At 43.6% G+C, this 27,551-nt stretch overlaps 1 protein-coding gene across 1 annotated transcript in view; it reads left to right on the top strand.

The window, feature by feature from the left end:
• LIFR (LIF receptor subunit alpha) overlaps positions 1–27,551 on the top strand; it is a 76,997-nt gene that overhangs the window by 9,475 nt on the left and 39,971 nt on the right. The window contains exons 2-4 of the mRNA XM_032851355.1: positions 13,301–13,461; positions 15,280–15,394; positions 18,139–18,278. Of these exons, the coding sequence (XP_032707246.1) occupies positions 13,320–13,461; positions 15,280–15,394; positions 18,139–18,278 (397 nt within the window). The 5' untranslated portion in view covers positions 13,301–13,319. The remainder of the gene's footprint in view (positions 1–13,300; positions 13,462–15,279; positions 15,395–18,138; positions 18,279–27,551) is intronic.

The raw sequence follows: 27,551 nt of genomic DNA, 5'->3' as shown, positions 1-27,551 counted from the left end.
GGGAGTGGGAGGTTAGGTGGCATGAAACAGTGGAGAGCCTCGTGTCTCAGCTAAAGCTGGCCCCTTTTCCAGTGGGTCAGGAGAGTGATGGAAAATTTCAGGCACGTGAGACCAGCATTTCAGAAAGATGACTCCTGGTTGTGCTGTGGAGGGCTTGGGAATCCAGAGACCAGTGAGGAGCCCTGCAGTAGCCTAAGCTGAGTAGAAGAGGTCCCCAGCAGGCCCAGTCCCTCAAGTCTGTGTGGATTTTCCTTCTTAACACCAGCAGCACACAGAGTGGGGAAGACCGCAAGCTCCTCTCATACCCAGTCTGCCCTGCCCTTTCTTGAAGCTTCTGATTAGACTCAGCAGAAGCATTCCCATGTCCTCAGAGCTCCCAAACACAGATCTGCCGGTGCCCTACCCTTAGGTTGCTAAGTGTTCAAGGGGTCCCTGAGCGTGGGTGGTATTATAAAATAGGGAGCAGTTGAAGTCTGGAACATGTTGGCCACAGGGTACAAACTTTGAGTTACAAGATCCGGGAGCTCTGGGGGGTCTCATGGACAGCATGGTGCCTGTAGTTAAGTTCGTAGTGTATGCTTGAAAATTGCTAGAGACCAGATCTTAAGCACATTTACCCCCTCCACACACAAAAAACTGTGAGGTGATAGATGTGTCTGTTAACCTGATCGTGTTGTCATTTCATTGTGTATATCATCACATGAGCAGGTTGTACACGTGAGATGTATCCTGTTCGGTCACTTGTCCCTCAGTGAAGCTGAGAAGACAGTTGGGAGCGGGCACACCCACGGAGAGATGGGATAAGACTATGTGGAGTGAGATTTATGTTGAAGCAAGAACTTTATAAACGATTTGGGCAGTAGGAAAGACAATAACTGCTTATGTTTGGAATGAAGAATACCTTCCTATTGGATTACCTACCTGCTGATTTTTCAGACTGGAAGTGAATCCTCCCATTTTGCTGCCACTGGAGGACAGGGTATTAGGCATTGTGGTAAAATGAGACACAAGAGCTGTCCTTGTTGTCCTGGTTTCAGCAGTTACATTGCATTGTTGGCCCATTCTCCTTGATCCGTCTTCTGTGTTTTTCCCACGTGTTACTGCTAAATCATGTCTCTCCCAGCCTGTATTTGTTCATTTTCTGCATGGGATGCCATTGTCCGCATCTGCATCATTTGATTTCAGACCCTGAAATGAGCACTGCTAAATTATCTTTTGGACTAGTTGACTGGATCAGTTTATTAGGATCCTCATTATTAAATGCAACATACTTGCTGTTTTGCCCATTTTTTTCATCCACAGATTTGATGAATGTGATTCCTGTGTCAGCATCCAGCTCATGTCTGTTAGTAATCTTTGTCCAGCATCCAATAATTAGCCCCCCTCGAGTAAGGTTGAGCATGTGGTAGTGAAAAAACCCCCTTTACTCTTTTGTATACAACCTGTATCTCTTGCTCATAAGGACCCTTCAGGCATTTAGAAGAGATACTCTTCAAATGCCTCCTGTTTCTGGCGCTTGGCTTTCCTAGGCGGGCAGCCTCATCAGGTGAGGGGGTGCGGTGGGGCTGACGTACATTGGCCGAGGGTCCCTTTTCTGACATGTTCTGTATTTCTTACCCGGGATCAGTGTCAAGCACACATGGCTCTCGTCTGTAGAATCTGCTTTCTTGATAGTACGGCCCACAGAACATCCCTTTCCAAAACAGTTTGGCCAGAAATCAATTCTGTTGGCATTTTTCATTCTCTGTTCCACTCTGTTAGACGTTTCAAGTGAGTATAAGGTGAAGTCTTGGGCTTGCAAAAGCTTTGAAGATGCTGCTGATGGTGGTCAAAAGCTAAAGATTCTCCTTTCATTCTTTTTTGCCTTTTTTTCTTTTGAGAAGCATTTGCATTCTAAGGTGATGTTTAGCACTTGGAGATCTGGAATTAAATAATACCCTAAAGAACAGAAAAGGACCATTTGAATTCTTTGGGAGAGGAGAGCTTTGAGAGTCCAGCCCCAAAGAATGTTAAGAAAACATTCAGGCGCATTTTCGTCAATATCTGTACACTGAAATACAAATCTTGAAACAGTTTATATTTTAAGATTATTTCAACAGCAAGTCAAGAATTTTTTAATGCCAATACATTTTGAAAACAGGTTGTTAACTGGTGCCCTACGAACTGTACTTGGCCTACAGATGTGCTTTCTTTGGCCCACATAGTGTTTCATAAAGAAGTAGTTGCCAGCATTTAAAAATAAGGAGATTTCACATTACAAAACCAAACCAAACCAAACCTGCATCCCTGTCCCTTTTTGAAAACCCTGAAGGTCTTGACTGCACTGGACCCATGTTCCTACATAGCAGTTGTCTAGAATAAAGCCGCATCTGGGAGCTACCCGCCGCAGCTGTGCACTCCGTGTTCGTCCCTGTGGCCATCCTCCCTCACTCCATCGGGCTGGTCCTCCCGAGTAGGTTTGAGCTTGCACCTGTCTGCTGAGTTAAAGAGCTAACCAGTTAGGAGCGTACTTCAGAGTTGGGAGGAGACTAGGAAAGTGGTAGCCATTTGCTCTTTTGTTCCCTGAACGTAGGCTGTTTGACCTTGGACATGATGTGATGACTGGCAGTGCTTGGGAGAGCAGGTGGAATTCCCCCCCCCAGGAGCAGTGGTCAGCCGGGCAGCGTGGAGGAGAGCAGCATCCCTCCTGGCATTCTAGATCTGCTAGTTCAAGGTGACAAGCAAGGTGTTCTAAGACTAAAACAGCTCTGCATTTCTTAGCATGTGGAAAGTAGGGAAGGTAGGCCCTGGGTCATCATTGTATGATTTCAGAGAGGTGAGGAGAGTTGTTCAAGGTCGCATACCTGCCACCTGGGCAGTGGTGGACTAGGGACTGGAGCCCAGGACTTGCGACTCTGGTTCAGTGAGTTTTCCACGCCACGTTTTTCATTTTTGTGTCACGGTGCAGAGATGAAGTTGGTAATCAGGCCTGGATTCAGATCCAAGTTCTGCCCCTGAATAGCTGTGTGACCTCCGGCAAGTGTCAAAAACCTCTCTGTGCCTCATTTTCCTTGTTAAAAAGAAGGGGAGAATAATGATACCTCATCAGATGGCTATGGGGCTTAAATCTGATAATTGCATTTAAGTAACTTAAAACAGTGACTACCTGTAGTAAATAGTGCATTAACAATGCATGATGTCTGAAAAATAATATTTGTAAGTCTGTGTTATCACAGAGGACTTAGCTAAAGCCAGCATTTCAACCACACAAAACTATTACATAATATTTGTTTCCCTTTTAGAATTTAGAAAGGACTTTAAAGATCATTTTACTCTGTGTATTTTTTTAAAGCCTCCAACAATTTGACCCAATTTTATTTTTTTATTCATAAAGTTTTCTGTAGCAGACAGGTGCATTCAAAAGCCTCCCGTTCAACTTTCTCTTCAGAATGTAAAGAAACCATTGGATGTCATCAGAATAGTTTCAGTCCTCGCCAAAGACACTGTGTGGATGGATTTGTTCAATTCACTAAATAGATCTGGAATATATAGTGCATATAAAAACCCTTGAGCTGCAAGAGAGTTGTAAAGATAAGTTCTCTTCACCAGCTCATAATTAACGGGAAGAGAGGGTGGGAGGAAAGGAGAGAATAGTGTCCTTAGTACCTGGTGTGGGGTAAGAAATGCTTGAACTCAAAACCGAGCAAAGGGCAGCGGGAACACGAAGAGAAGGCCAGGATCTGGGCAGGATGGTCTGCAAGAGCCAGGAGGCAGAGATGCCGAACAGCTGAAGGGGAGGATTAGACCGTGGGGCCGAAGTTTGACTTGGACTTCGGACCTGTAGTCGGAGCTGCCGGTCCGACAGCCTCCTGACCGTTGGCCTGGAGCTTGAAGGGACGATGAGGGTCAGAGACGGAGAAGCTAATCAAAGCCAGGAGAGTCACTGTGGAAGCTGGAGGCCACGGGGTGGGTTAAGCCAGCATTCAAGTTCTTGGGCCACGATGCTGCTGAGGGCCTGCCAGAGCCAGGAGAGAGGCAAGAGGGACAGGGAGTGAGACAGGTCGCCTTTAGGAGGGAGAGCTCACCAGTCAGTGGAAGGGCTGGGGAAGAAGGAGGAGTTCGGGTTACTCTCGCTGGGGCGACCCAGGAGAAGACTGGTGCCCTGAACCAGGACTGGGGCATAAGAGCAGGTCGGGAAGGGAAGGTGAGTGTAATTTGATACCTGTGGAGATTTTTGAGGGATCTAAGAGCTATCTAAGTGGATATGTAGTACCAAAAGGTTCTGTCACTCTTGCAGGACCTCCTTTGAATTGGGGGCGTGTAGATAAGCAAGCAGTTGCCTAGTGGGCAGGGGGTTAATCTGTAAATGGGAAGAGGCCAGTCCTGGAAGTACAAATGCGGAGATCATGAGTTGTGAACGATGTAAGCCACAGAATAGATAATGCAGTTCAGTGATGAGCAAGCAGTAGGCTAACAAGGGAGTCCCCCAAGGAAGTGGAGGAGAAGCGCTCTCTTCAGGGCATCTCTAGTCGGCGGGGGAAGGAACGGATCATTTAATGGATGGTGTTAGGGTAAGTGTGACCTTTGGGGGCGGGGGGGAGCCTGGGTTCCTGACTCTTGTCCTACATCCAAATTAATTTCATATGGATTAAAGTTTCACATGTAAAAAGGCTTAAATAGACTGGAAAACTATATAGGTGACCATTTATATGGGTTTGGCATGAGAAAGAGTTCATGGTCGGAAACTATAAAGGATGAAATTGGGAAATCTGACTTAAAGTCGAACAGAAACCTCACTGAAAAGTAAGGAAACAAACTGGAAATATTTGCAACGCTGGTACCAGTTCATATGCATGATATGGTATGGTGTTAGGATTTGTTTCTTATCAAGCAGTGAAGAAAAGATTAATGTCTGATTAGAAAAAATGGGCAAAAGACAGAATAAGCATCTTACATATAAAGCATTGAGGATTGCCAATAGACCCATGAAAAGTACTTCTGACTCCATAGTCAAGGAAATGCCATTTAGGGCCTAGGAGTTGGAAGAGATTAAGGAAATAATAATAATAATCTTGCTGTTGGTGGGAGTGTGGGGAACCAGGTAGTGGGGAATAGAGCTGTTCCAGATCCTTTTTTGAAGTTTTACTGCTCTGCTGCTTTTCTCCCAGCAAGTTAGAGATCCCTCTTGGCAGGAGGAATGTCCTTCTGCTCGTTTCTTTGGCATAATAATAGGGTGTTTCACCCTGTGGGAGGAGGCAAGAGCAAGTTCATTTTTTGTTGCTAGACATCATTAGCATTCATTGAGGGCTCCTGCAGGCCAGGTGCGCTGACAGCCCCAAGGAGGGCAGAGGCGAGCGTGGAGACATCACTGGTCAGGGCGGCGTGGCAGAGCTGCGGGCGGATCCTGGAGCACATGGAGAAGGCCATGGGGCCCATCCCACAGAGGCAGTGGTTTGAGGGGCGACCCTGAGGCCTGAGGGGACTGTGGGGAGCCGGAGGTAGTCAGCCCGTTGCACCGTGGAGCGGAGAAGACTGTTGAAGGGATTTGTCCTTGAGGCTGGCCAGGAACTTGATGTTGGAGCAGCGGGGAGTCTTCAAAGGATTCAAGCACCAGAGTGAGGTACTCAAATCCGTTCTGACTTGCTCAAGGTCACAGTGAGTGGGCTCTTCAGTGAACGGGGAAGTCTCCCTGGGGTGAAGATCACCAGAACTGAAGGAGAGGAACTAAGGATCCTGAAAAACAAAGTCACAGACCAAGAAATAACTGCGATGCTTTTGGGGAAACACGATCCCCTGCAGAGTCTACAAAGATCTGTAACGCAGCAGAAGGTCCGTGGTAGGATTATTTTCCCGCCTGCGGATGCAGTTGACAGTAGGACTCCCACATTCGTGGTTCACAGGGCTCTTGGTGTCTCTTTGCTTTTGCGGTGCCCCCAAGTCAAGAGAAACGCCTCACAGTTCTTAGGAGGTACTAAATTCCAAACAACCTAGTATTTATGACCTGACACTGGAGTAGCCGTTTGGAAAAATAATGCATAACGGTTAAAAAGATAAATCCCATTTTTATTTTATTCTTAAAAAGCCGCATGTGTGAACCTGTGGAGCACTGCGTAGCTTCTCTAACCTTGGGAACAGGTCGAACACTGTCACCCTTGTTCCCGTTTCTACATGGATTTTTGAATGGATGGTACCTGTGTTTTATTGTAGTAACCAATGACCCTGTCTTTGCAAAGTACAAGATCATTGAGAGGAGGGTAGCGTGGCCTGGTGTTGAAACTGAACTACCTTGAGCTGAAGGTTCTGACAGTAACGGACAGTGATGTTGCTATTTTCCTTTGACAACTTAAAAGTACATCAAGATACCCCTGTTCACTGGCCTCCGTGCCTCGCAGGCACCTCTGGGCACGGTTTGGGAACCACAGCTTTGCCTTGGGTTCCAGCCTGGGCCGTGCTTGGCGCAGCCAGCAGCCCACTTTGGAGCAAGTCTGCCCAGTGCCAGGCACTGCGCTGGGTCTCAGGCCTCACGGTGAACCCAGAGGAGGCAGCATCCTCTTACCGGCTGTTGGAGGAATGACAGAATCGGGAAGTGCTGCCCTGGTGTGGGGGTCAGTAGGCTTTCTGGAAGGGGCCGGGTAGTATGCGAGTGTTTCAGACTCTGCTGGTCCTGCAAGTGTCTGTGGAAGCTGGCCGTCTGAACACTCAACGTGGAAGCAGCCGGGCGGGGGGGTGGTGGCACACAGACACGTGGGCATGGCTGGGTCCTGGGAAACCTTCATTGACAGGAGCAGGGCTGGCAGCGGGTCACATTGTGAAGGCCCTGAAGTAGGTCATTAACATGTGGAAGCAGAAGAAGCAGCTGACCTGCTGGGGAACCCCAGAAGGATCTCAGAGGCCACCGTGGGCTCTTCCTATTGCCAGGCAGGGTTTCCCGGGTGAGGAGAGGAGGGGGTAGAGAGCAGTTCAGAAAGGAATTCCAGGCAGAAGGAAAGTTTGTGCAAATGTAAGGAGTCATAAAGGGATGTGGCAGCTTGGGAGGGCTCGGGGCTAGGGTTTTATGGATCATTTTTCTCGTTTTCTCATTTTTTTTTGTTTTCTAGCTCACTTTTTTGGTGGAAATTGTATCTTTTGAGCTCTGGCATAGCTTTATAAAATGTGTTTTATCCTCTCAGTTAGTAGCTTGAGTATAGAATTCATGTATGAAAGTCATTTTACTGTGTGATGTTGAAGCTGCTCTCTTTAGCCTTTAGTTCTAGGAAGTCTGCTGTTCCCTCTCCAGTCTCCCACTGTGTTTGGGGACCACACACCCCGTGTCTCCTCTCCCCGCCCCCGCAGCCTGAGAAGATAGCACTGGCACTGTCCCTTTGTCATGGACGAGGGCTTGTCGGGCCCACAGCAGCAAGTCCCACAGTCCTGGACCAGAGTCCCATGCTCTCATTTCGGAGTCCTTGTACAGCTGCCCTTCCTCTCTCTGACAGCTCTTAAGATTTTCTTTTATACAGTTATTCTCCACGGCGTCCTTCGGTATAACTGTAAATTCACTGTACTGCGTACTTGGTCGGCTCCTGGAGAACTCAATTTCTTGCAGCTGAGTATATATGTTGATAATTCTTTGTGTCTTTGTTATTGCGCTGGTTTCTTAATCCCTTGAAAACACGGCTTCCTTCAAGCTTCTCTCTTCCTGAAAAAACCTTTACTGCCTCCCTACACAGTCTAGTCACAGTCTGCTTTCCCAAACTGGCCAGGTTTGTGTTTCTCCTAGGTATGTCTCACTCTGCTTAAATCCCGACACTTCACTTTACAATACAGTCGTGTCTCCCTGACTGCAGAGTGTGTGTTCCTGAAAAGCCTTCTTCAAAGGCAGTGCTCCAGGAACTGAAGATCTTGTGTGTGTGTGGAGGGGGGTGAGGAATACAGTTAGGAGAGTAGCTGCTGGTCCCAGTTTTTCAACAGTGTTTTTGTCCCCTGATAGAAAAGAGTAAAGAAGGGGTACTAAGAGTATGAATGAGCAATATGGATACTGTTTACTTTACATTTCAGTCTCCCTCGCTAGGGGTAAACATACCAGCATCTCCTCTCCTGCAGGTTTGGTGATCTGCAGGGACATGTTTATCTTGCCTTGTAGTTCAGTGGCTTTTCTCCCTCCAGTGTGCAGTTCCTTTTGTGAAGCAGTGACAAGGGAAGTATCTCATTGGGATGGCAACAGGATAGACTCTTGAGGTAAAAGATGCTCTGGGTCCTCTTCATTTTCTGTTTTCCTGACCTCACAGGTGCTTCTCAGGCCTCTTCCCACTGACCTTGGTGTGGGAGAGTCCTGCCCCAGAATGCACTAGCTCTCCACCACATTTCTCCTTCCCCTCCCCACGTCCTTCCCCTCCCACCCCACCAAAAAGAAAAACACAGACTAAACAAAATATATCTGGACCACAGTTTCTGGTCCTCCTTTGCCTTTACTTTCCTCTTCTAGCTCTCTTTTCTAACTATGCTGGCTGGAAAAGACCCAAAACCTCATGTAGGCTGGAACCAGAGTATTCAGGGCAGAAGAGAAAGCAAAGCACAGTGCATTTGTGACGTTCCATTTTCACAAGAGGGGCCAGAAAGCTCTGCATGAGGGGTTGGCCTGTCACAACCTAAGACTGAGGTCAGGATACAACATAAACAAAATAAGCAAAGAACAGTTTTTTTTGTTTGTTTGTTTTCTTTCCATTCCAACAGTTTTATAAATTGATTCTCTTGATCAGTTTCCTTAAAAAGAAGGTTTGTTGACTTTTTTTTAATCCTTTAACATGATTATATTGCATAGGATACAGACCAGTGGCCCGTGGGTGGGATATAGTCGGAAGATCTATTTTGTTTGGCTTTTAGAATATTTAAAAACTACAAATTCGTTCCTTAAATAAAAATTTGAGGGTTTCATAGAAATTCCCAGGTTTCTACTTTGACTTGAAAAATCAGAAAAATCTGGCAGAACGAGGCCCACTGCTGCCCCCTCTAGGTGAGGCTGACGAGCTCCGGTTTGCATCACCTGTGGGCAGAGTTGGTCTCGTTTTGCCTTCCAGATAACTTGGATTTGCCCTCTGCAGCTGCCGCAAGTGACTATGATCCTAATTTCAGAAACTCTCTAAAAATGTGTGCTCCTCTAGGAATAAGGCGTCAGTGGGGAAAAGAGTAAATTCTGGCAATGTTTCTATTCGAAGGGAGCAGAGACAAGGTTCATTGGTCCTTTTTCCCTTAAAGTACTTTAGAACATTCTGTTCCTACTGTCCTGGCCTCAAGCGAGTCCACTTGAAACTTTTGCTTAGCAGAGAAGTCAGATCGATCACAAGTATAATATTGTATGACTTAAGTGACACACTTACCATGTTCTACATAAATGTTAACGACAGAAGAGAGTTTTCTTTACATCCTGCCTTTGTTCAGTTAAGCAGATGTTGGTGACAGGATCACTGGTCCTGCTGTCCCCGAGCACACCCCACACCCCGTCTGCCCCTCGCTGACCTCCTCAGTGGTGTCCTTGATTGGCACCCGCCGCTGGCGCTGACCTTGTCTGTCTGCTTGCTCCTCGCCTGTCAGCGGAGTGCAGCATTAACACCTTAACTCTGAGAAGTTTCCTCCTGTGGACCCTGAGCAGAAGTGGCCTCTGTGCCCTCGCTCCTGAGCCTGAGGGCGGGAGGGATTGAGGGATTTGCCTCAGTCACGCTGCTCCGTAGCCCTGGAGCCAGGATGAGAGTCCGTGTCCCCAGGACCTGGTCCAGAGCTCCGCGGCCTCCGGACCTGCCCTGCCACTTCATGGGGCACACATCTCTTTCCTGGAACAAGTGCAAACCTGTAGTGAAGGGCTGGTTTCATTTCAGGAGGATGTTCAGCCGCTGAATATGGTTTGTGATGGTTTCCGTTCGGTTTGGTCACGATTGGGGCTCCTTCATTCAGTTATTCCTGCACGTGCCACGGAATTCTATAACTTCAGCAACTGGCATTGTGAATACATTTTCATTCTACTGTGTAAGCTCAGTGACACTGGAAGTGACAAGGGAGTCATTCGGCCAGCAAAGAGTTGAACGCTTTTGGAAATACGTGCCTGTTTGGGTTATAGTTCTGTAAGCTACTCGAGATTTGTCTCCTGAGTTTTTGACAGTACTCAGCAATAGCCAAGAGGAGGTCTTGCCATCTGCTTTTGCTAAGAAAAGTGTTTTCTGAATTATCCTTGTGGGCTCCAGTTGTTAAGATGTTGGATCTTTTTTCCAATATTAAGTCCCCGTTCTTAACATCTCTTCCACATGTTCTGTTTTTGTCTCTTTTTTCCCCCTGAAAGATTGCTCAATGTTTTATCTGTCTTTAAAAAATTTTTAATACCGGCCAATACTTTTAACTTGTAAGAGTTATTTTTATTTCTCATTATTCCTTTTTCGTTGAATCCTCTTTTAGTTTTTTTTTTTTTAAGATTTTATTTATTTATTTGAAAGAGAGAGTGTAAGGGGGAGTGGCAGAAGGAGAGGTGGAAGAAATAGGTTCTCCTGCTGAGCAGGGAGCCCGACGCAGAGCTCTCCATCCAGGGACACTGGGATTATGACCCAAGCCCAAGGCAGACACTCAGCCAGCTGAGCTAGCTACCCAGGTGTCCTCATCCTCTTCTAGTTTTTATGGCTATGCTGTGTTCACTTTGAGAGTCTATTCGGAGGTGGTTTTCCTGTTTTTTTAGTTTTCCTCTTTTCTACATTATCCCTATTCTCTCTGGGAGTAATTTTTATTTTCCTTCTAGGGATCCTGTTTGTTCTGAATTTGTTTTTATTGTTTTAAGCTTGGCTTGTCTGTTTTATGATCCTTTGTTGTGTGTTACAGCATAAAAACAAGGCCCTGCTAAGTCTGACACGGAGTTCTCAGTGCATTGGGAGGACTTGTCAGCTGGCGGCCTTGTTCAGCGAGAGTGGATGGGGGAGCATCATTGCTCTGAGGAATCCCTCAGTGTCAGATGTGGAAGCCTTTCCTCTTGGACATCCGTGTCTTTGTTAGCTGCTCTCAAATCCTGGGCAGTTCTTTCACATTCTACAGAGGATGTCTCCGTTTCAGGAGTAGGAACATGTCAAGGTTGAGGTCCTTAAACAGATCTCTGATATAAACAGACGGTCTGTAAACAGTCTGTGAGCAGTAAATCACTGCCGCCTCCTCTGTGTACCTAGAGAGCATTTATATGGCACCACCCGCCATCCGTTGCTGTGTTTCCACCAATTCCGTAGCCATCTTTGCTTCCTCTCCTCTCCCTAAATCTCCCACAACACACTAAATACACTTACACCACCTAGTACATGTGTGGCACTCTGCTAAGTGCCTTACACATTTACTCTTTTAATCTTTACAACAAACTTACGGAAAATACAGTTCTTATCCCCACTTCACCCATGAAGACATTGAGACACAGGGAAGTTAAGGCCATATAATTAAGTAGCAGAGCTAGGATTCAGCCCCAGTCCATTTTTTTGTTTTGTTTAGATTTTTATTTAAATTCAAGTTTGTTAACATGTATTGCATTATTGGTTTCAGGGTAGAATTTAGTGATGGAACCGTTGCATGTACACCCAGTGCTCATTGTAACAAGTGCCCTCCCTAATGCTCATCACCCATTTAGCCCAGCCCTCCCACCTCTTTAGCATCCCTCAGTTTTTTCCTTATAGTTAAGTCTCCTATGGTTTGCCTCCCTCTGTTTTTATCTTACTTTATTTTTCTTTTCCTTACTCTGTGTTGATGTGTCTTGTTTCTTAAATTCCACACAATGAGTGAAGCCATATGGTATTTGTCTTTATCTGCCTGACTTACTTTGCTTAGCATTATACCCTCTAGTTCAGGGGTTGTTGGTGGGAATGCAAACTGGTATAGTCACTCTGGAAAAAAGCATGGAGGTTCCTCAGAAAGTTAAAAATAAGAGTTACCCTATGACCCAGCAATTGTACTACTAGGTATTTATCCAAATGATACAAAAATAGTAATTTGAAGGGGCACATGCCACCCCAGTGTTTACAGCAGCAATGTCCACAGTAGTCAAAAACATGAATAGAGGTCAAATGTCCAGTCCATGTTCTTAAATCACCACACTGTCCTGCCTCTGGCACAGTGGGAAGACCCTCCCATCTCTAGAACAGATGCTGAATCTGACTGTCTCTTCCACGTCTGCTCTTAGAACCCTAGTCCTCATCACTGGTGGTCTCACCTGGCTCTGGTTTCCCTACCTCTGTTCTTCCCCTGGAGTCCACCTCCCATGTAGCAGCTAGAGAAATCTTCCCAAAGTGCAGATCAGATCATGGATTTCCCCCTGATGACAACAGTGGAGGGGCCCCTGGGTGGCTCATTTGTTAAGCGTCTGCCTTCAGCTCAGGGCATGATCCCAGGGTGCTGGGATTGAGCCCCGCATCCGCCTCCCTGCTCAGCAGGAGCCTGCTTCTCCCTCTTCGGCTCCCTCTGCTTGTGTTCCCTCTCTCACTGTCTCTGTCAAAAAAATAAAATCTTTAAAAAAAAAAAAGATCTTAAATTTCTTAGTTGTTTATGTATATGTATTTCCCAGCTAGATTCCAGGCTCCCTGAGGGCTGGGACTTTGGTTCAATGTGAACCTCCAGTGCCTGAATGGGGACCCAGCACTTGGTAGTCTGTCTCTGGTCATTTGCTGACAAGTGTCCTTCGAGCTCTTAGGCTGAACAGCTCCTGCCTACATGGCATCCCTTCCCCCATGGCACACTGGCTTCAGTCCCTGCTCGTCTGTAGGAGTGGACATCTCGTCTACCAGTGATCCCTTTCCCATTATAGTTGTAATATATGTTACATCTTAGTCATTTGTGTGTATTGGACACTGTTTTGGCCACATCTGTGAACTCCCTATGCTGTTATTTAACCTGATTTTTTTCTTATATGGAATAGAAACTTCACATCATAGTGTAAATGAAAAGAAAGATACTACTTGTCATAAGTGACTATATTAATTGAACTTAAAAATGTCATTCCATAGATAATTGAAAATCGTCAAAACTTTAGTTTCATGTACTGCTTTTCTACAGTGTAGTAGTAGTATTGGAATGGAGAGTTGAGAAATACATTGTTTGGTTATAATTTTGAACTTGAAGCCTGCCATTTGAAAACTGACCCTGTGATGGATCACAGAAGCTACAGCTGTGTTCGATTATTGACATCTCCCAAAGCCAAGGCAGCTTGAGTCTAGGTAGTCTGCAGAGTTACTAACGTACAGTACATGTCAGTATCCGTCAGTATCCACTCTCCGTGGTGCTGTGCGCAGCCCAAGAGGTGTGTCTGCAGCATTTTGAAATTCTCCTCCTCCTCCAGGACTGACTGCTTTGCACGGATGATGAACCTTTCCTCATGTTTCAGAAGACCCTCCTGGATGGTAGATAGTAAAAGAATGGGGATGACATCACATTTCCAGTGGCTCTTATTAACATTTATTCTCCTATACTTAATGAACCAAGTAAATAGCCAGAAAAAAGGTAAGTGCATCTGAGTCTTAGAGAATGAACTGATTGCAATGCCATTGCTATTTTTTGCCATTATTATTTTTATTATGAGGTGATCTTGTGTCTTTATTGACCCCTTCAGGTTTTCTGTGGTTAAAATCCATTTCTCTATCGTCATTTTTTTTTCCTATGTATTCCTGTTCCTTCTCTCTTAAAAAGAGGCTTGTGAAGATAGACCTAAATAGTCTTTCCCCAGAAAAAAAAAAAAATTAAGGTATAATTTACATACAGTACAGTTCACCCTTTTGGGATAAAATTCTGCGAGTTTTGACAAATGTGTAGTCATGTGACCACCAGCACAAAATAACAGAAAACTCCCCATTCCAGAAAATTCCCCATGCTCCTCTGTACTCAGCTCTTTTCTCCTCCCTGCCTCCAGCCAGCACTGGCCTACTGTCTGTCTATAATTTTGCTTTTCTGAATGTCATATAAATGAAATCTAAATCTCTTTAATAATATGTTGTATTCATCTTCCTTAAATATATTAAGGATGTTTGTGTAGATGTTATTCCCTAGCTCATTCCTATAAAGAACATTATCATCCTTCTGCCCCTGTATTTAGTTTTTGTATTATTTCCATAATTAAACAGATAGTCTCTTTTCCCCCGAGATCACTGTTAAATAACTTAAGTATCGTTATGATGATTTCTAATGTGAGTGCTTCTAATGTTTTTGTTTTTGTTTTCTGTCACATATAAGTACCTTTAAATTTATTGCTACCATAAATGTCATGTCAGTCGTGTAAAAATTAATAAAAACCTTTTCAGAGACATTAACAGAGAAGGTCTGAGATGGAATAATGTTTTTTATACTCTGATTACTTTATTTCCTCCTCCTTCTCTCTCCTCCTTCCTTTTTCCTTTTGTTCTCCCCTCTTACTTGGTACCACCTCCTTTCTTTTCATTCTAACATGACAAGCTTTTCATTGTGTGGTGCCAGTGTATTCTTTCACAGTATTCTTTCACAGGTATGAATAAATACTATTGGATTATAATAGAATTATAATATTCTGAGTTATAATATTCTGAGTTAACAATTGAGTTACTCTTCAGTTGTTTAGGGTTACACAAAAAAATACTTTCCAGAGACTTGTATGAGTTCATTACTGTTTAAATATAATATACTTTGTAAACATTTTTAAAGATCTTACTTAATTGAGAGTGAGACGCAGACTCCCTGCTGAGCAGAGAGCCTAACCTAGGGCTAGATCCCAGGACTCCCGAGCCAAGACAGGAGGGAGATTCTTAACTCACTGAGCCACCCAGGCACCTCTGCTTCGTAAAAAATTAAAGATTGGCCGTGGGGTTTCTATGAGGTGGCAGTCTGGTAACATGCAGTGGGGCGGCAGTGGCTAGGAGTGCTTAGAAGCTGTATTTGTGGGCATGGGACACATGTAATTTTTACTTAGAGTTACTTTATTTGCAGGGAGGAATGGGGGCACATGGGGCTGTTGAAGATAAAATTCTTCCAGGCCCTCTTCGGGTCTCATCCTTGACTCCCTCCATTTATCTTAGTGGCTGAAGTTGGGACTTTGATGGAGGCGCAGTCCCTAGGTTGTCTAGTGGTTGGCTCACTTCCTTTGGTTTCCTCTCATTTTTTAATCGACAGCTACAAACAGATAGAAAACTAGTCCATCTGTGACTGCAGGCTCATCCCTGCATGAAGAACATGGGCCCTGTGCAGACACAGGTGCTCATACTCAACGGCTGAAGATGGTTTGATATGTTGGCCTCTCCTGGTACAGTTAAATTATTAAGCATGTTGTGTGTGTGTGTGTTTCTCCTTCTCCAGGGGCGCCTCGTGATTTGAAGTGTGTAACTAACAATTTGCGGGTGTGGGACTGTTCTTGGAAAGCACCCTCTGGAGCAGGCCACGGTACTGTTTATGAAGTTTGCATTGAGAACAGGTAAGAGAAATGAAGAGCTGTAACCTAAAGATCTTTAATATTAGAGCATAGAGATTTTATTTTGGAAATTTTTTAATGAAATTTTAAATCTTAGCTCTGTTCCCTAAAAAACCTGAATCTTAACATCAGTCAGGATGGAAAAAACCCTTCTCCCAGCCGAAACTGATGGTTGTGTTATCTGAATATTAAGTGTAGGACACCCCTTTCATATGCTCTGGATTCTCATCTACCATAGGGAAGTTTTACTAGTCTGTCCCAAACCATCGGTCTAAATCAGGTGGATTCTTGTTCTGACTCTGCCCAACAGAAAATGTTCCGTCTGGAGTAGGCAGTTCAAGGCTGGCACGGTTGTGGATGAGAGACCAGGTCCCTCTTTATCGTGCTGCTGTGCCAGCTTTAGCATGCGATCTCCTGGTTCAAGGATGCTTGAGGAGTGGCTGTCCTGTCTGCATTCCAGAAAGTGCGGAAAAGGATGCTTTTCTTTAAGGAGACCTCTAAGGAGTCCCACACACCCCTGCTTACATCTCATTGGCAGAATATAGTCACATGATAAAGCCTATTTGCGTAAGAGGCGGGGCAGTGTGCCTGGATAAACCTTGAGTTCATGTTACTAAGGGAAAGGGGAAAGGATGTTAGGAGGCCAGCGACTGGTTCTGTCACCCCACCTTCCCCTCTCAGGTAATCTTGGAGAGGGCCAGGAGCTCTGAAGCCTAGAGATGAGGCGTTTGGGCTCTCTGCAGATGGGAATATTCTTTTCCTTTTCCCCGATGCTAGCGGGACTCTGAATGGTTCAGCAACATCAGTGTTGTTCAGCAGGGCAGCTCCAAGTCCCGTTTTGCGGATGGGTGGCCCTTAATGTAAATGGTCCTAAGTGTGCATTTAAATATTACTCAGGTGTTGCCTTCCCATTTGGTATCGGTTCAGTGAGCGTGAGTCTAAGCTTTGTGGTATATTTGTCAACCAGGAGGAGTTAGTTATGTTGTAAAAGTAGCCCTAAAATCTTATTTCCTTATTTTCTGCTCTGAAAATAAAGGATTATTTCCTGCTTGTGTTCAGTGTCCTTCTTGGGTCGGCTGGCATCTCTGCCCCCAGGCTCTCCTTGGGAACCCCAAACCAGTAGGGGGTCCCTCACCCTCCAGTGCATGGAGACAGGAGGCGAGGGAGCACAGCCTATGCTGGCTTCCAGAGCTTCCTTCTGGAAGGGACAGATAGGACTTTCACTCACATGTCTCTGCAAATAAAGCCCTACCACCTGCCTTGCTTTTAAGGAGTCGGAAGTATAGCCCTGCTGTGAATCCAGAAGGGGAGAACCTGAAAAATTTGGTAAATAGCATGAATGACTACCTTAGGCCACAGAGAGAGGAAGCTGTTCTGGCTCTCCGGGAGTTCACAAGAAACAAATCACTGTGGGCGCTGACGGAAATTATAGGTGAAGAGCACGTTGACTGAGCGGTGTGGGCCTTCAGAGAGGCTGTCCAAAGTGTGATTGTGGAGTGTGGAGACCCAGTTGCTCAGAAAAAGGACAGACAGCCTGAGAGAACATAATGTATGAAATAGCATGATTTAGCGAATTCCGGGGCTTCTGTGTTACTGGCAGCTAAGGAAGCCTCCCTCTTCTGAGCGTACAGGAGGGCAGCCGCCCTGGTTAAGTCAGGACTCCTGAGTAAAGAACGTGAAGAGGTCTGTGTGGGGTGCTGGGCAGGGTCACCCAGGACACCACAGAGTCCCTCTTCCTGAACTCAGATTTATATGGGACGTTAGAAATGTGGATTAAAAAAAAAAAAAAATATATATATATATATATATATATATATGGATGGATGAATAGCCATAAAAATAAGGTAAATGTGAATGTAAAAGACCATGGAACCAAGGAGGGACAAAAACAACTTTGGCTGAAGGGATAATGGGTGGGGAACTGGCAGAGCTTTGAAAGCAGAGCGGAAGAGAAGGTGTTGTTCCCGTTGAAACTTGGGCCAGAACAGAAAGCAGCCGGCCGACAGACTGAGGTGTGTGTGTGAGGGGCCACAATCAGCCAGGTTCGTGCCTGTCCCCAGTACCTGTGGAGCTCCTGGGCACACTTGTATGTGTGACCAGTACCTGGTCGCCTGGGTGGCTCAGTGGGTTAAGCGTCTGCCTTCGGCTCAGGTCACAATCTCAGGGACCTGGGATGGAGCCCCTCATCGCGCTCACTGCTCGCGGTGACTCTACTTCCCCCTCTTCCTCTGTGTTCTCTCTCGATTTCAGTCTCTCTCAAATTTTAATAAATAAAATCTTTAGGGAAAAAAAAAGATAAAAGAACTCAGCACAGTGCCTTTGTGCTTAGCATTGCAGTGCTTTATTAAATGGGCAGAAATGTACTCTTCTCAGGAGCACCTGACACCTTATGATGGTCTTGTATAGAAGTGCAGGGCTGTAGTGGGGCGGGCATGTGTGGCGCTAGGTAAGGCTGCAGAGGGAAGGTTGGGGAAGTATGAAAGGCGTGCCAAAATCCCGAGTTTCTTGAAATAATCATCCCTGCTTATCACTCGGCTTTCTGGTATAGTCTGGTTATTCATCCTCCACATTGATGGACTTACATCGACCTCCCCTTTTTCCGTCTTAAAAGGCAGTATAACCTGTTGTGTTTTTGTACGAAAGAACAGAGTATTTTCCAGCGCATTTTCTGTCAGTCATGTTTCTGTGAAAATTGCACTGTTGGTTTTATCCACTAATTAAAATTGGATTTTTTTTTCCTGTTGCAGGTCTCATTCTTGTTATCAGTCAGAGAAGACAAATACTAAGATCCCTGCTCTTCCACCTGGTGATCATGAAATAACAATAAACCGTCTGTATGATTTTGGAAATCTTATAAGTAAATTCACACTAAATGAAAAAAATGTTTGTAAGTATTTGAAAAGAAAATTGACTTGAAAATAACTTGGCACGGGTTCACCTGGGTGGCTCAGTGGGTTAAGCGTCTGCCTTCGGCTCAGGTCACAATCTCAGGGACCTGGGATGGAGCCCCTCATCGCGCTCACTGCTCGCGGTGACTCTACTTCCCCCTCTTCTTTGTGTTCTCTCTTGCTTTCAGTCTCTCAGAAATTAATAAATAAAATCTTTAGGGAGAAAAAAAGATGAACTCAGCACAGTGCCTTTGTGCTTAGCATTGCAGTGCTTTATAAAATGGGCAGAAATTTACTCTTCTTTTGAATTTCACTTGTTAGACTAATGCTTGCTTTTCCCCAGCATCCATAATGTGGCTTCTAGAGCACAGCCAAGATTGGGAAGGAAGCAGACTGTCGTCTAGTCAATCAGAGAGATGTCACAGAGTTCACGATCCTTTCCACATTTGGCTACTTTCTCGTCACCTGTTCTCCTCATTGATTCCTGCATACCTTCCAGAATTTTTCAGGTGTCCCCTGCTGTAGGAAGTAGTCTTTGACCCTGCCCTCCCAGAGGAGACCCCGTTCCTTTCTTAACATTCCCTTGGGCAATGTGTCTTCTCCTTTGTGGCATTTTCTCAGTTGCATTATTAACGTATTATGTGATAAGGCACTTAAGTGGTCACTTCTGCAAGAGAATAGGTTTAGTAGGACAGGAAGTTTCTCTTCTACATGTAGCGCCTAGCCACTGACACGTGACAAGGCATCTTTTACAGAGGTGTTGATTCAGTGCCTATGACCTAGGTAACAGGCTGAGTGGAGTCATGAACTAGACCCAGGCTGATGGAGATGGAGATTTGGCTACACAGTGAGACCTTAGAAACCCCAGGAGCCTTGACTCTCCCTGGTGGGGGAGGTGGGTTTATTCTCTCCTGACAACTATCATGGCACTGCATAATGACATTATAATGAGACTTACAAGGATGACTTACTTTGAAACGGGAAAAAATATAATTAACTTGGTGACCTGTCCAATTTCATGGATAAGATGCCTGTTTGGAGTGGTCTGTGTCTGAGATAGAACAGATTCTGAAAGGATAATAACAAAGCAAGCTTTGCAGGAACTTTGCATCTGTCTCACTGCCTTTCAAGATAAAGAGAGAGGAGCCATGTTGGTTATTTTCTTTCTACAGCTGAATGTGCGATCCATGTGAGAATGTTTTGTGTAGGTCAGAGATGATCTCAATACCCACAGAGCAATACTGTTAAAACACTTAAATATATTCTCTCTGCATATACATATAAACAGTAAGGTTTATATTACTTTACAACCTGCTTAACAGAAGACACAGGTTTTTCAGTTTGTTATCTAAATCTGTATTATTTTTATAGGCTGCATAGTATCCCATTGAATGCCATAATTATGTTACGTGATTGATAATTAACATTGAGATTTTTATTTCTGGTTTTTCAGTATTATAACCAATGCTTTAATGAGCATGTTTTGCACATGTATGTTTCTAATTTGTGTGATGATTTCATTAGGCTAAATTCCTAAAATTGGGAATCCCCTTGTTAGAACTTTTGATACCCATTGCCAGTTGTTTTCTAAAATTTTGGAGTCTCTTTGCATTTCCACAAACATCCTATTAGAGGGGCACCCTGTTCTTTACTTCTTGCCAAGACTGGGTGTGGTCCATTTCTCTTAGTTTTGCCATTTCAGTCTGATGGCCCCCCCCAGTTATAGCACTTTGTTTTTGCAGATTGTTTTGTGATTACTTGTTTTAAAAAAGTTACCAGTCGTTTTTATTCTTTCCTGGTCTATATCCTTTCTCAGTTTTATTTTGTGTTGAACCTCGGCCTTTCCCTCATTGGTTCACAAGAGCTCTCTATATTATGGTTATTATTTCTATCATATTTGCTACAAATAATTTTCTGAGTTTAAAATATAAACTTCATGGATTTCACTTTTATATAAATAGAATCTTCCACTCTTTTTTCTTTGTGCTTTTGGTTTTGTTACCATGCTCAATTTAAATCTTTTACCCATGTGGAATTATTTTGTAGTACAGTATAAGGAATCTAACTTAATTTTATTCCAGGTTTTTAAAAAATTCCCCAGGACTCTGAGAGCCAGTTTGTGTTGTCTGATTTTTCAAGAGGTGAGGAGAAGGTTCTGGCAGGGAAGTTACTTGAAGATGATAGTGTTTGACAGAAAGAATTAGAAGGACAAATCAAGACAGATGCTAGATGACTTAATAGATGAGTAGTTCCTTGTTTTTTTTTTTTTTTACAGAATTATGTAATTTGTTGATAGCAGTTTTAATACTATTGAGTCTGATTCTGATTAGAATATTAGATTAACAGTATCCAAGTAATAAGATATCACTATTACTACTATGATAATACTGATAAGAAAATTGAAAAGCACACTAGATGAATATAAAAGGGAGGTGGATGCATCAGCAGATCTTCGAGTACCTACTGTGTTGGGGAGAAGCTAGGAAAGGGGACTGTACCTGTGCGTTAGAGGATCTGGGTTTTCTGGCAGTTCGCTACTGAAGAAAAGTATGAGAAATTAATGTTTTCTCCAGATGCTGTCAACACCATGCATATAAAGCAAAGTATTTAATATATGCACATACACGTAATACGCTTCTAATTGACAAGGGCAAACACAAAAATAAGTCTTCGTAAGACTTAAGTGTTTAAGTTTCTTAAAATAACCTGAAAATATGGATCTGGCTGAGACAAAATCATAATGTGGATCCTATAAATGAGCTGGGAAAGCTCCCATCCTCTGATGTTTAAGCAGAGCATGGAGGTTATGGGTAAAGATGTGCCAGCCTTAAAAAATAAACAGAGTCAAGATGGTGGAGAAGTAGCAGCTGAGACTACTTCAGGTAGCGGGAGATCAGCTAGATAGCTTATCTAAAGATTGTAAACACATACAAGTCCAACGGGAGATCTAAGAGAAGAAGAACAGCAATTCTAGAAACAGAAAATCAACCACTTTCTGAAAGGCAGGACTGGCGGAGAAGTGAATCCAAAGCGACGGGAAGATAGACTGCGGGGGGAGGGGCCGGCGAGCGGCGGAGCAACGGAGCGCAAAATCAGGACTTTTAAAAGTCTGTTCCACTGAGGGACATCGCTCCAGAGGCTAAACTGGGGTGAAGCCCACGGGGCGGGGGGGGCGGTCAGCGTGGCCCCAGGTCCCACAGGGTCACAGAAGGATCGGGGTTGTCTGAGTGTCGCAGAGCTTACAGGTATTAGAACGGGGAAGCCGGCTACAGAGACAGAGCTGAGGAGTGAGCTCTAAACTCGGGTTACCTTGAACGGGTCGCAGGCTTGGTCAGCTCGGAGCACGGCCGGAGGCCAGGGTGATGGGAGTAATTGGGCGCTGTTCTCTGAGGGCGCACTGAGGAGTGGGGCCCTGGGCTCTCAGCTCCTCTAGGCCGGAGACCGGGAGGCCGCCATCTTCATTCCCGTCCTCCGGAACTCTACGGAAAGCGCTCAGGGAACAAAAGCTCCCGAAAGCAAACCTGAGCGGATTACTCAGCCCGCCCCGGGTAAGGGCGGTGCGACTCCGCCTGGGGCAAAGACACTTGAGAATCACTACAGCAGGCCCCTCCCCCAGAAGATCAGCAAGAAACCCAGCCAGGACCAAGTTCACCTACCAAGGAGGGCAGCTGAATTCCAGAGGAGGAGAAAGCAAAGCACGGAACTCATGGCTTTCTCCCCATGATTCTTTAGCCTTGCAGTTAATTTAATTTTTTTTCTTTTTCAATTTTTTTTCCTCTTCTAAATTTTTTTAACTTTTACCCTTTTCTTTTTTAACGTTTTTAACTAGTTTATCTAATATATATATTTTTTTCCTTTTTATATTTTTTTCTTTATTGGTTTTTTTTTGTTTGTTTCTTTTTTTTTTTTTTTTTTTTCTTTCTGAACCTTTTTTTATCCCTTTCTCCCCCCTCATGATTTGGGATCTCTTCTGATTGGGCTAAAGCATATTTTCTGGGGTTGTTGCCACCCTTTTAGTATTTTACTTGCTTCTTCATATACTCTTATCTGGACAAAATGACAAGGCAGAAAATTTCAGCACAAAAGAACAAGAGGCAGTACCAAAGGCTAGGGACCTAATCAATACAGACATTGGTAATATGTCAGATCTAGAGTTCAGAATGACGATTCTCAAGGTTCTAGCTGGGCTCGAAAAAGGCATGGAAGATATTAGAGAAACCCTCTCGGGAGATATAAAAGCCCTTTCTGGAGAAATAAAAGAACTAAAATCTAACCAAGTTGAAATCAAAAAAGATATTAATGAGGTGCAATCAAAAATGGAGGCTCTCACTGCTAGGATAAATGAGGCAGAAGAAAGAATTAGCTATATAGAAGACCAAATGACAGAGAATAAAGAAGCTGAGCAAAAGAGGGAAAACAGCTACTGGGCCACGAGGGGAGAATTCGAGAGAGAAGTAACACCATAAGACGAAACAACATTAGAATAATTGGGATTCCAGAAGAAGAAGAAAGAGGGGAGCAGAAGGTATATTGGAGAGAATTATTGGAGAGAATTTCCCCAATATGGCAAAGGGAACAAGCATCAAAATCCAGGAGTTCAGAGAACCCCCCTCAAAATCAGTAAGAATAGGTCCACACCCGTCACCTAATAGTCAAATTTACAAGTCTTAGCGACAAAGAGAAAATCCTGAAAGCAGCCCGGGAAAAGAAGTCTGTAACATACAATGGTAAAAAGATTAGATTGGCAGCAGACTTATCCACAGAGACCTGGCAGGCCAGAAAGAGCTGGCATGATATATTCAGAGCACTAAACGAGAAAAACATGCAGCCAAGAATACTATATCCAGCTAGGCTATCATTGAAAATAGAAGGAGAGATTAAAAGCTTCCAGGACAAACAAAAACTGAAAGAATTTGCAAACACCAAACCAGCTCTACAGGAAATATTGAAAGGGGTCCTCTAAGCAAAGAGAGACCCTGGAAGTAGATGATCAGAAAGGAACAGAGACAATATACAATAACAGTCACCTTACAGCCAATACAATGGCACTAAATTCATATCTCTCAGTAGTTACCCTGAATAATAATGGGCTAAATGCCCCAATCAAAAGACACAGGGTGAGGCGCCTGGGTGGCTCAGTGGGTTAAGCCGCTGCCTTTGGCTCAGGTCATGAAGAGTCCTGGGATCGAGCCCCGCATGGGGCTCTCTGCTCAGCAGGGAGCCTGCTTCCTCCTCTCTCTGCCTGCCTCTCTGCCTGCTTGTGATCTCTCTGTCAAATAAATAAATAAAATCTTTAAAAAAAAAAAAAAGACACAGGGTATCAGAATGGATAAAAAAAAAACCCATCTATATGTTGCCTACAAGAAACTCATTTTAAACCCGAAGACACCTCCAGATTTAAAGTGAGGGGGTGGAAAAGAATTTACCATGCTAATGGACATCAGAAGAAAGGAGTGGCAATCCTTATATCAGATCTATTAGATTTTAAGCCAAAGACTATAATAAGAGATGAGGAAAGACACTATATCATACTCAAAGGATCTGTCCAACAAGAAGATCTAACAATTTTAAATATCTAGGCCCCTAACGTGGGAGCAGCCAACTATATAAACCAATTAATAACAAAATCAAAGAAACACATCAGCAATCATACAATAATAGTAGGGGACTTTAACACTCCCCTCACTGAAATGGACAGATCATCCAAGCAAAAGATCAACAAGGAAATAAAGGCCTTAAATGACACACTGGACCAGATGGACATCACAGATATATTCAGAACATTTCATTCCAAAGCAACAGAATACACATTCTTCTCTAGTGCACATGGAACATTCTCCAGAATAGATCACATCCTGGGTTCTAAATCAGGTCTCAACCGGTATCAAAAGATTGGGATCATTCCCTGCATATTTTCAGACCACAATGCTCTGAAGCTAGAACTCAATCATAAGAGGAAATTTGGAAAGAACCCAAATACATTGAGACTAAACAGCATCCTTTTCTAAAGAATGAATGGGTCAACCAGGAAATTAAAGAAGAATTGAAAAAATTCATGGAAACAAATGATAATGAAAATACAACAGTTCAAAATCTGTGGGACACAGCAAAGGCAGTCCTGAGAGGAAAATATATAGCGGTACAAGCCTTTCTCAAGAAACAAGAAAGGTCTCAAGTACACAACCTAACCCTACACCTAAAGGAGCTGGAGAAAGAACAAGAAAGAAACCCTAAAGCCAGCAGGAGAAGAGAAATCATAAAGATCAGAGCAGAAAACAATGAAATAGAAACCAAAAAAACAATAGAGCAAATCAACAAAACTAGGAGCTGGTTCTTTGAAAGAATTAGTAAGATTGATAAACCCCTGGCCAGACTTATCAAAAAGAAAAGAGAAAGGACCCAAATAAATAAAATCATGAATGAAAGAGGAGAGATCACAATTAACACCAAAGAAATACAAACAATTATAAGGACATACTATGAGCAACTCTACACCAACAAATTTGACAATCTGGAAGAAATGGGTGCATTCCTAGAGACATATAAACTACCACAACTGAACCAGGAAGAAATAGAAAACCTGAACAGACCCATAACCAGTAAGGAGATTGAAACAGTCATCAAAAATCTCCAAACAAACAAAAGCCCAGGGCCACACGGCTTCCCAGGGGAATTCTACCAAACATTTAAAGAAAATTAATTCCTATTCTCCTGAAACTGTTCCAAAAAATAGAAATGGAAGGAAAACTTCCAAACTCATTTGATGAGGCCGGCATCACCTTGATCCCAAAACCAGAAAAGGATCCCATCAAAAAAGAGAACTACAGACCAATATCCTTGATGAATACAGATGCGAAAATTCTCACCCAAATACTAGCCAATAGGATTCAACAGTACATTAAAAGGATTATTCACCACGACCAAGTGGGATTTATTCCAGGGCTGCAAGGTTGGTTCAACATGCGCAAATCAATTAGTGTGATACAACACATTAATAAAAGAACAAGAACCATATGATACTCTCAGTAGATGCTAAAAAAGCAATTGACAAAGTACAGCATCCCTTCCTGATCAAAACTCTTCAAAGTGTAGGGATGGCACATACCTCAATATTATCAAATCCATCTATGAAAAACCCACCGCAAATATCATTCTCAATGGAGAAAAACTGAAAGCTTTTCTGCTAAGGTCAGGAACACGGCAGGAATGTCCGTTATCACCACTGCTATTCAACATAGTACTAGAAGTCCTAGCATCAGCAATCAGACAACAAAAAGAAAGGCATCCAAATCGGCAAAGAAGAAGTCAAACTATCACTCTTCGCAGATGATACGATACTATATGTGGAAAACCCAAAAGACTCCACTCCAAAACTGCTAGAACTTGCACAGGAATTCAGTAAAGTGTCAGGATATAAAATCAATGCACAGAAATCAGTTGCATTTCTCTACACCAACAACAAGACAGAAGAAAGAAATTAAGGAGTCAATCCCATTTACAATTGCACCCAAAACTATAAGATACCTAGGAATAAACCTAACCAAAGAGGTTAAGAATCTATACACAGAAAACTATAAAGTACTCATGAAAAAAATTGAGGAAGACAAAAAGAAATGGAAAAATGTTCCATGCTCCTGGATTGGAAGAATAAATATTGTGAAAATGTCCATGCTACCTAAAGCAATCTACACATTTAATGCAATTCCTATCAAACTACCATCCATTTTTTTCAAAGAAATGGAACAAATAATGCTAAAATTTATATGGAACCAGAAAAGACCTCGAATAGCCAAAGGAATATTGAAAAAGAAAGCCAAAGTTGGTGGCATCACAATTCCGGACTTCAAGCTCTATTACAAAGCTGTCATTATCAAGACAGCATGGTACTGGCACAAAAACAGACCCATAGGTCAATGGAACAGAATAGAGAGCCCAGAAGTAGACCCTCAACTCTATGGTCAACTAATCTTTGACAAAGCAGGAAAGAATGCCCAATGGAAAAAAGACAGCCTCTTCAATAAATGGTGTTGGGAAAATTGGACAGCCACATGCAGAAAAATGAAATTGGACCATTTCCTTACACCACGCATGAAAATAGACTCAAAATGGATGAAGGACCTCAGTGTGAGAAAGGAATCCATCAACATCCTTGAGGAGAACACAGGCAGCAACCTCTTCGACCTCAGCCGCAGCAACTTCTTCCTAGGAACATCGCCAAAGGCAAGGGAAGCAAGGCCAAAAATGAACTATTGGGATTTTATCAAGATCAAAAGCTTTTGCACAGCAAGGGAAACAGTTAACAAAACCAAAAGACAACTGACAGAATGGGAGAAGATATTTGCAAACGACATATCAGTTAAAGGGTTAGTGTCCAAAATCTATAAAGAACTTCGCAAACTCAACACCCAAAGAACAAATAATCCAATCAAGAAATGGGCAGAAGACATGAACAGACATTTCTGCAAAGAAGACATCCAGATGGCCAACAGACACATGAAAAAGTGCTCCATATCACTCGGCATCAGGGAAATACAAATCAAAACCACAATGAGATATCACCTCACACCAGTCAGAATGGCTAAAATTAACAAGTCAGGAAATGACAGATGCTGGTGAGGATGTGGAGAAAGGGGGACCCTCCTACACTGTTGGTGGGAATGCAAGCTGGTGCAAGCTGGAAAACAGCATGGAGGTTCCTCAAAATGTTGAAAATAGAACTACCCTATGACCCAGCAATTGCACTGCTGGTTATTTACCCTAAAGATACAAACGTAGTGATCTGAAGGTGCACGTGCACCCGAATGTTTATAGCAGCAGTGTCTACAATAGCCAAACTATGGAAAGAACCTAGGTGTCCATCAACAGACAAATGGATAAAGAAGATGTGGTATATATACACAATGGAATACTATGCAGCCATCAAAAGAAATGAAATCTTGCCATTTGCGACGATGTGGATGGAACTAGAGGGTATCATGCTTAGCGAAATAAGTCAATCGGAGAAAGACAACTATCATATGATCTCCCTGATATGAGGGAGAGGAGATGCAACGTGGGGGGTTAAGGGGGTAGGAGAAGAGTAAATGAAACAAGATGGGATTGGGAGGGAGATAAATCATAAGTGACTCTTAATCTCACAAAACAAACTGAGGGTTGCTGGGGGGAGGGGTGTTGGGGGGGTGGGGTTATGGACATTGGGGAGGGTATGTGCTATGGTGAGTGCTGTGAAGTGTGTAAACCTGGCGATTCACAGACCTGTACCCCTGGGGGTA

This window comes from Lontra canadensis, unplaced genomic scaffold (genome assembly GCF_010015895.1).
Source record: "Lontra canadensis isolate GAN:19392208 unplaced genomic scaffold, GSC_riverotter_1.0 scaffold5, whole genome shotgun sequence".
Lineage (NCBI taxonomy): Eukaryota > Metazoa > Chordata > Mammalia > Carnivora > Mustelidae > Lontra > Lontra canadensis.
Note: the sequence above shows the minus strand (reverse complement) of the source record. Positions and strands in the feature narration are given on the sequence as shown.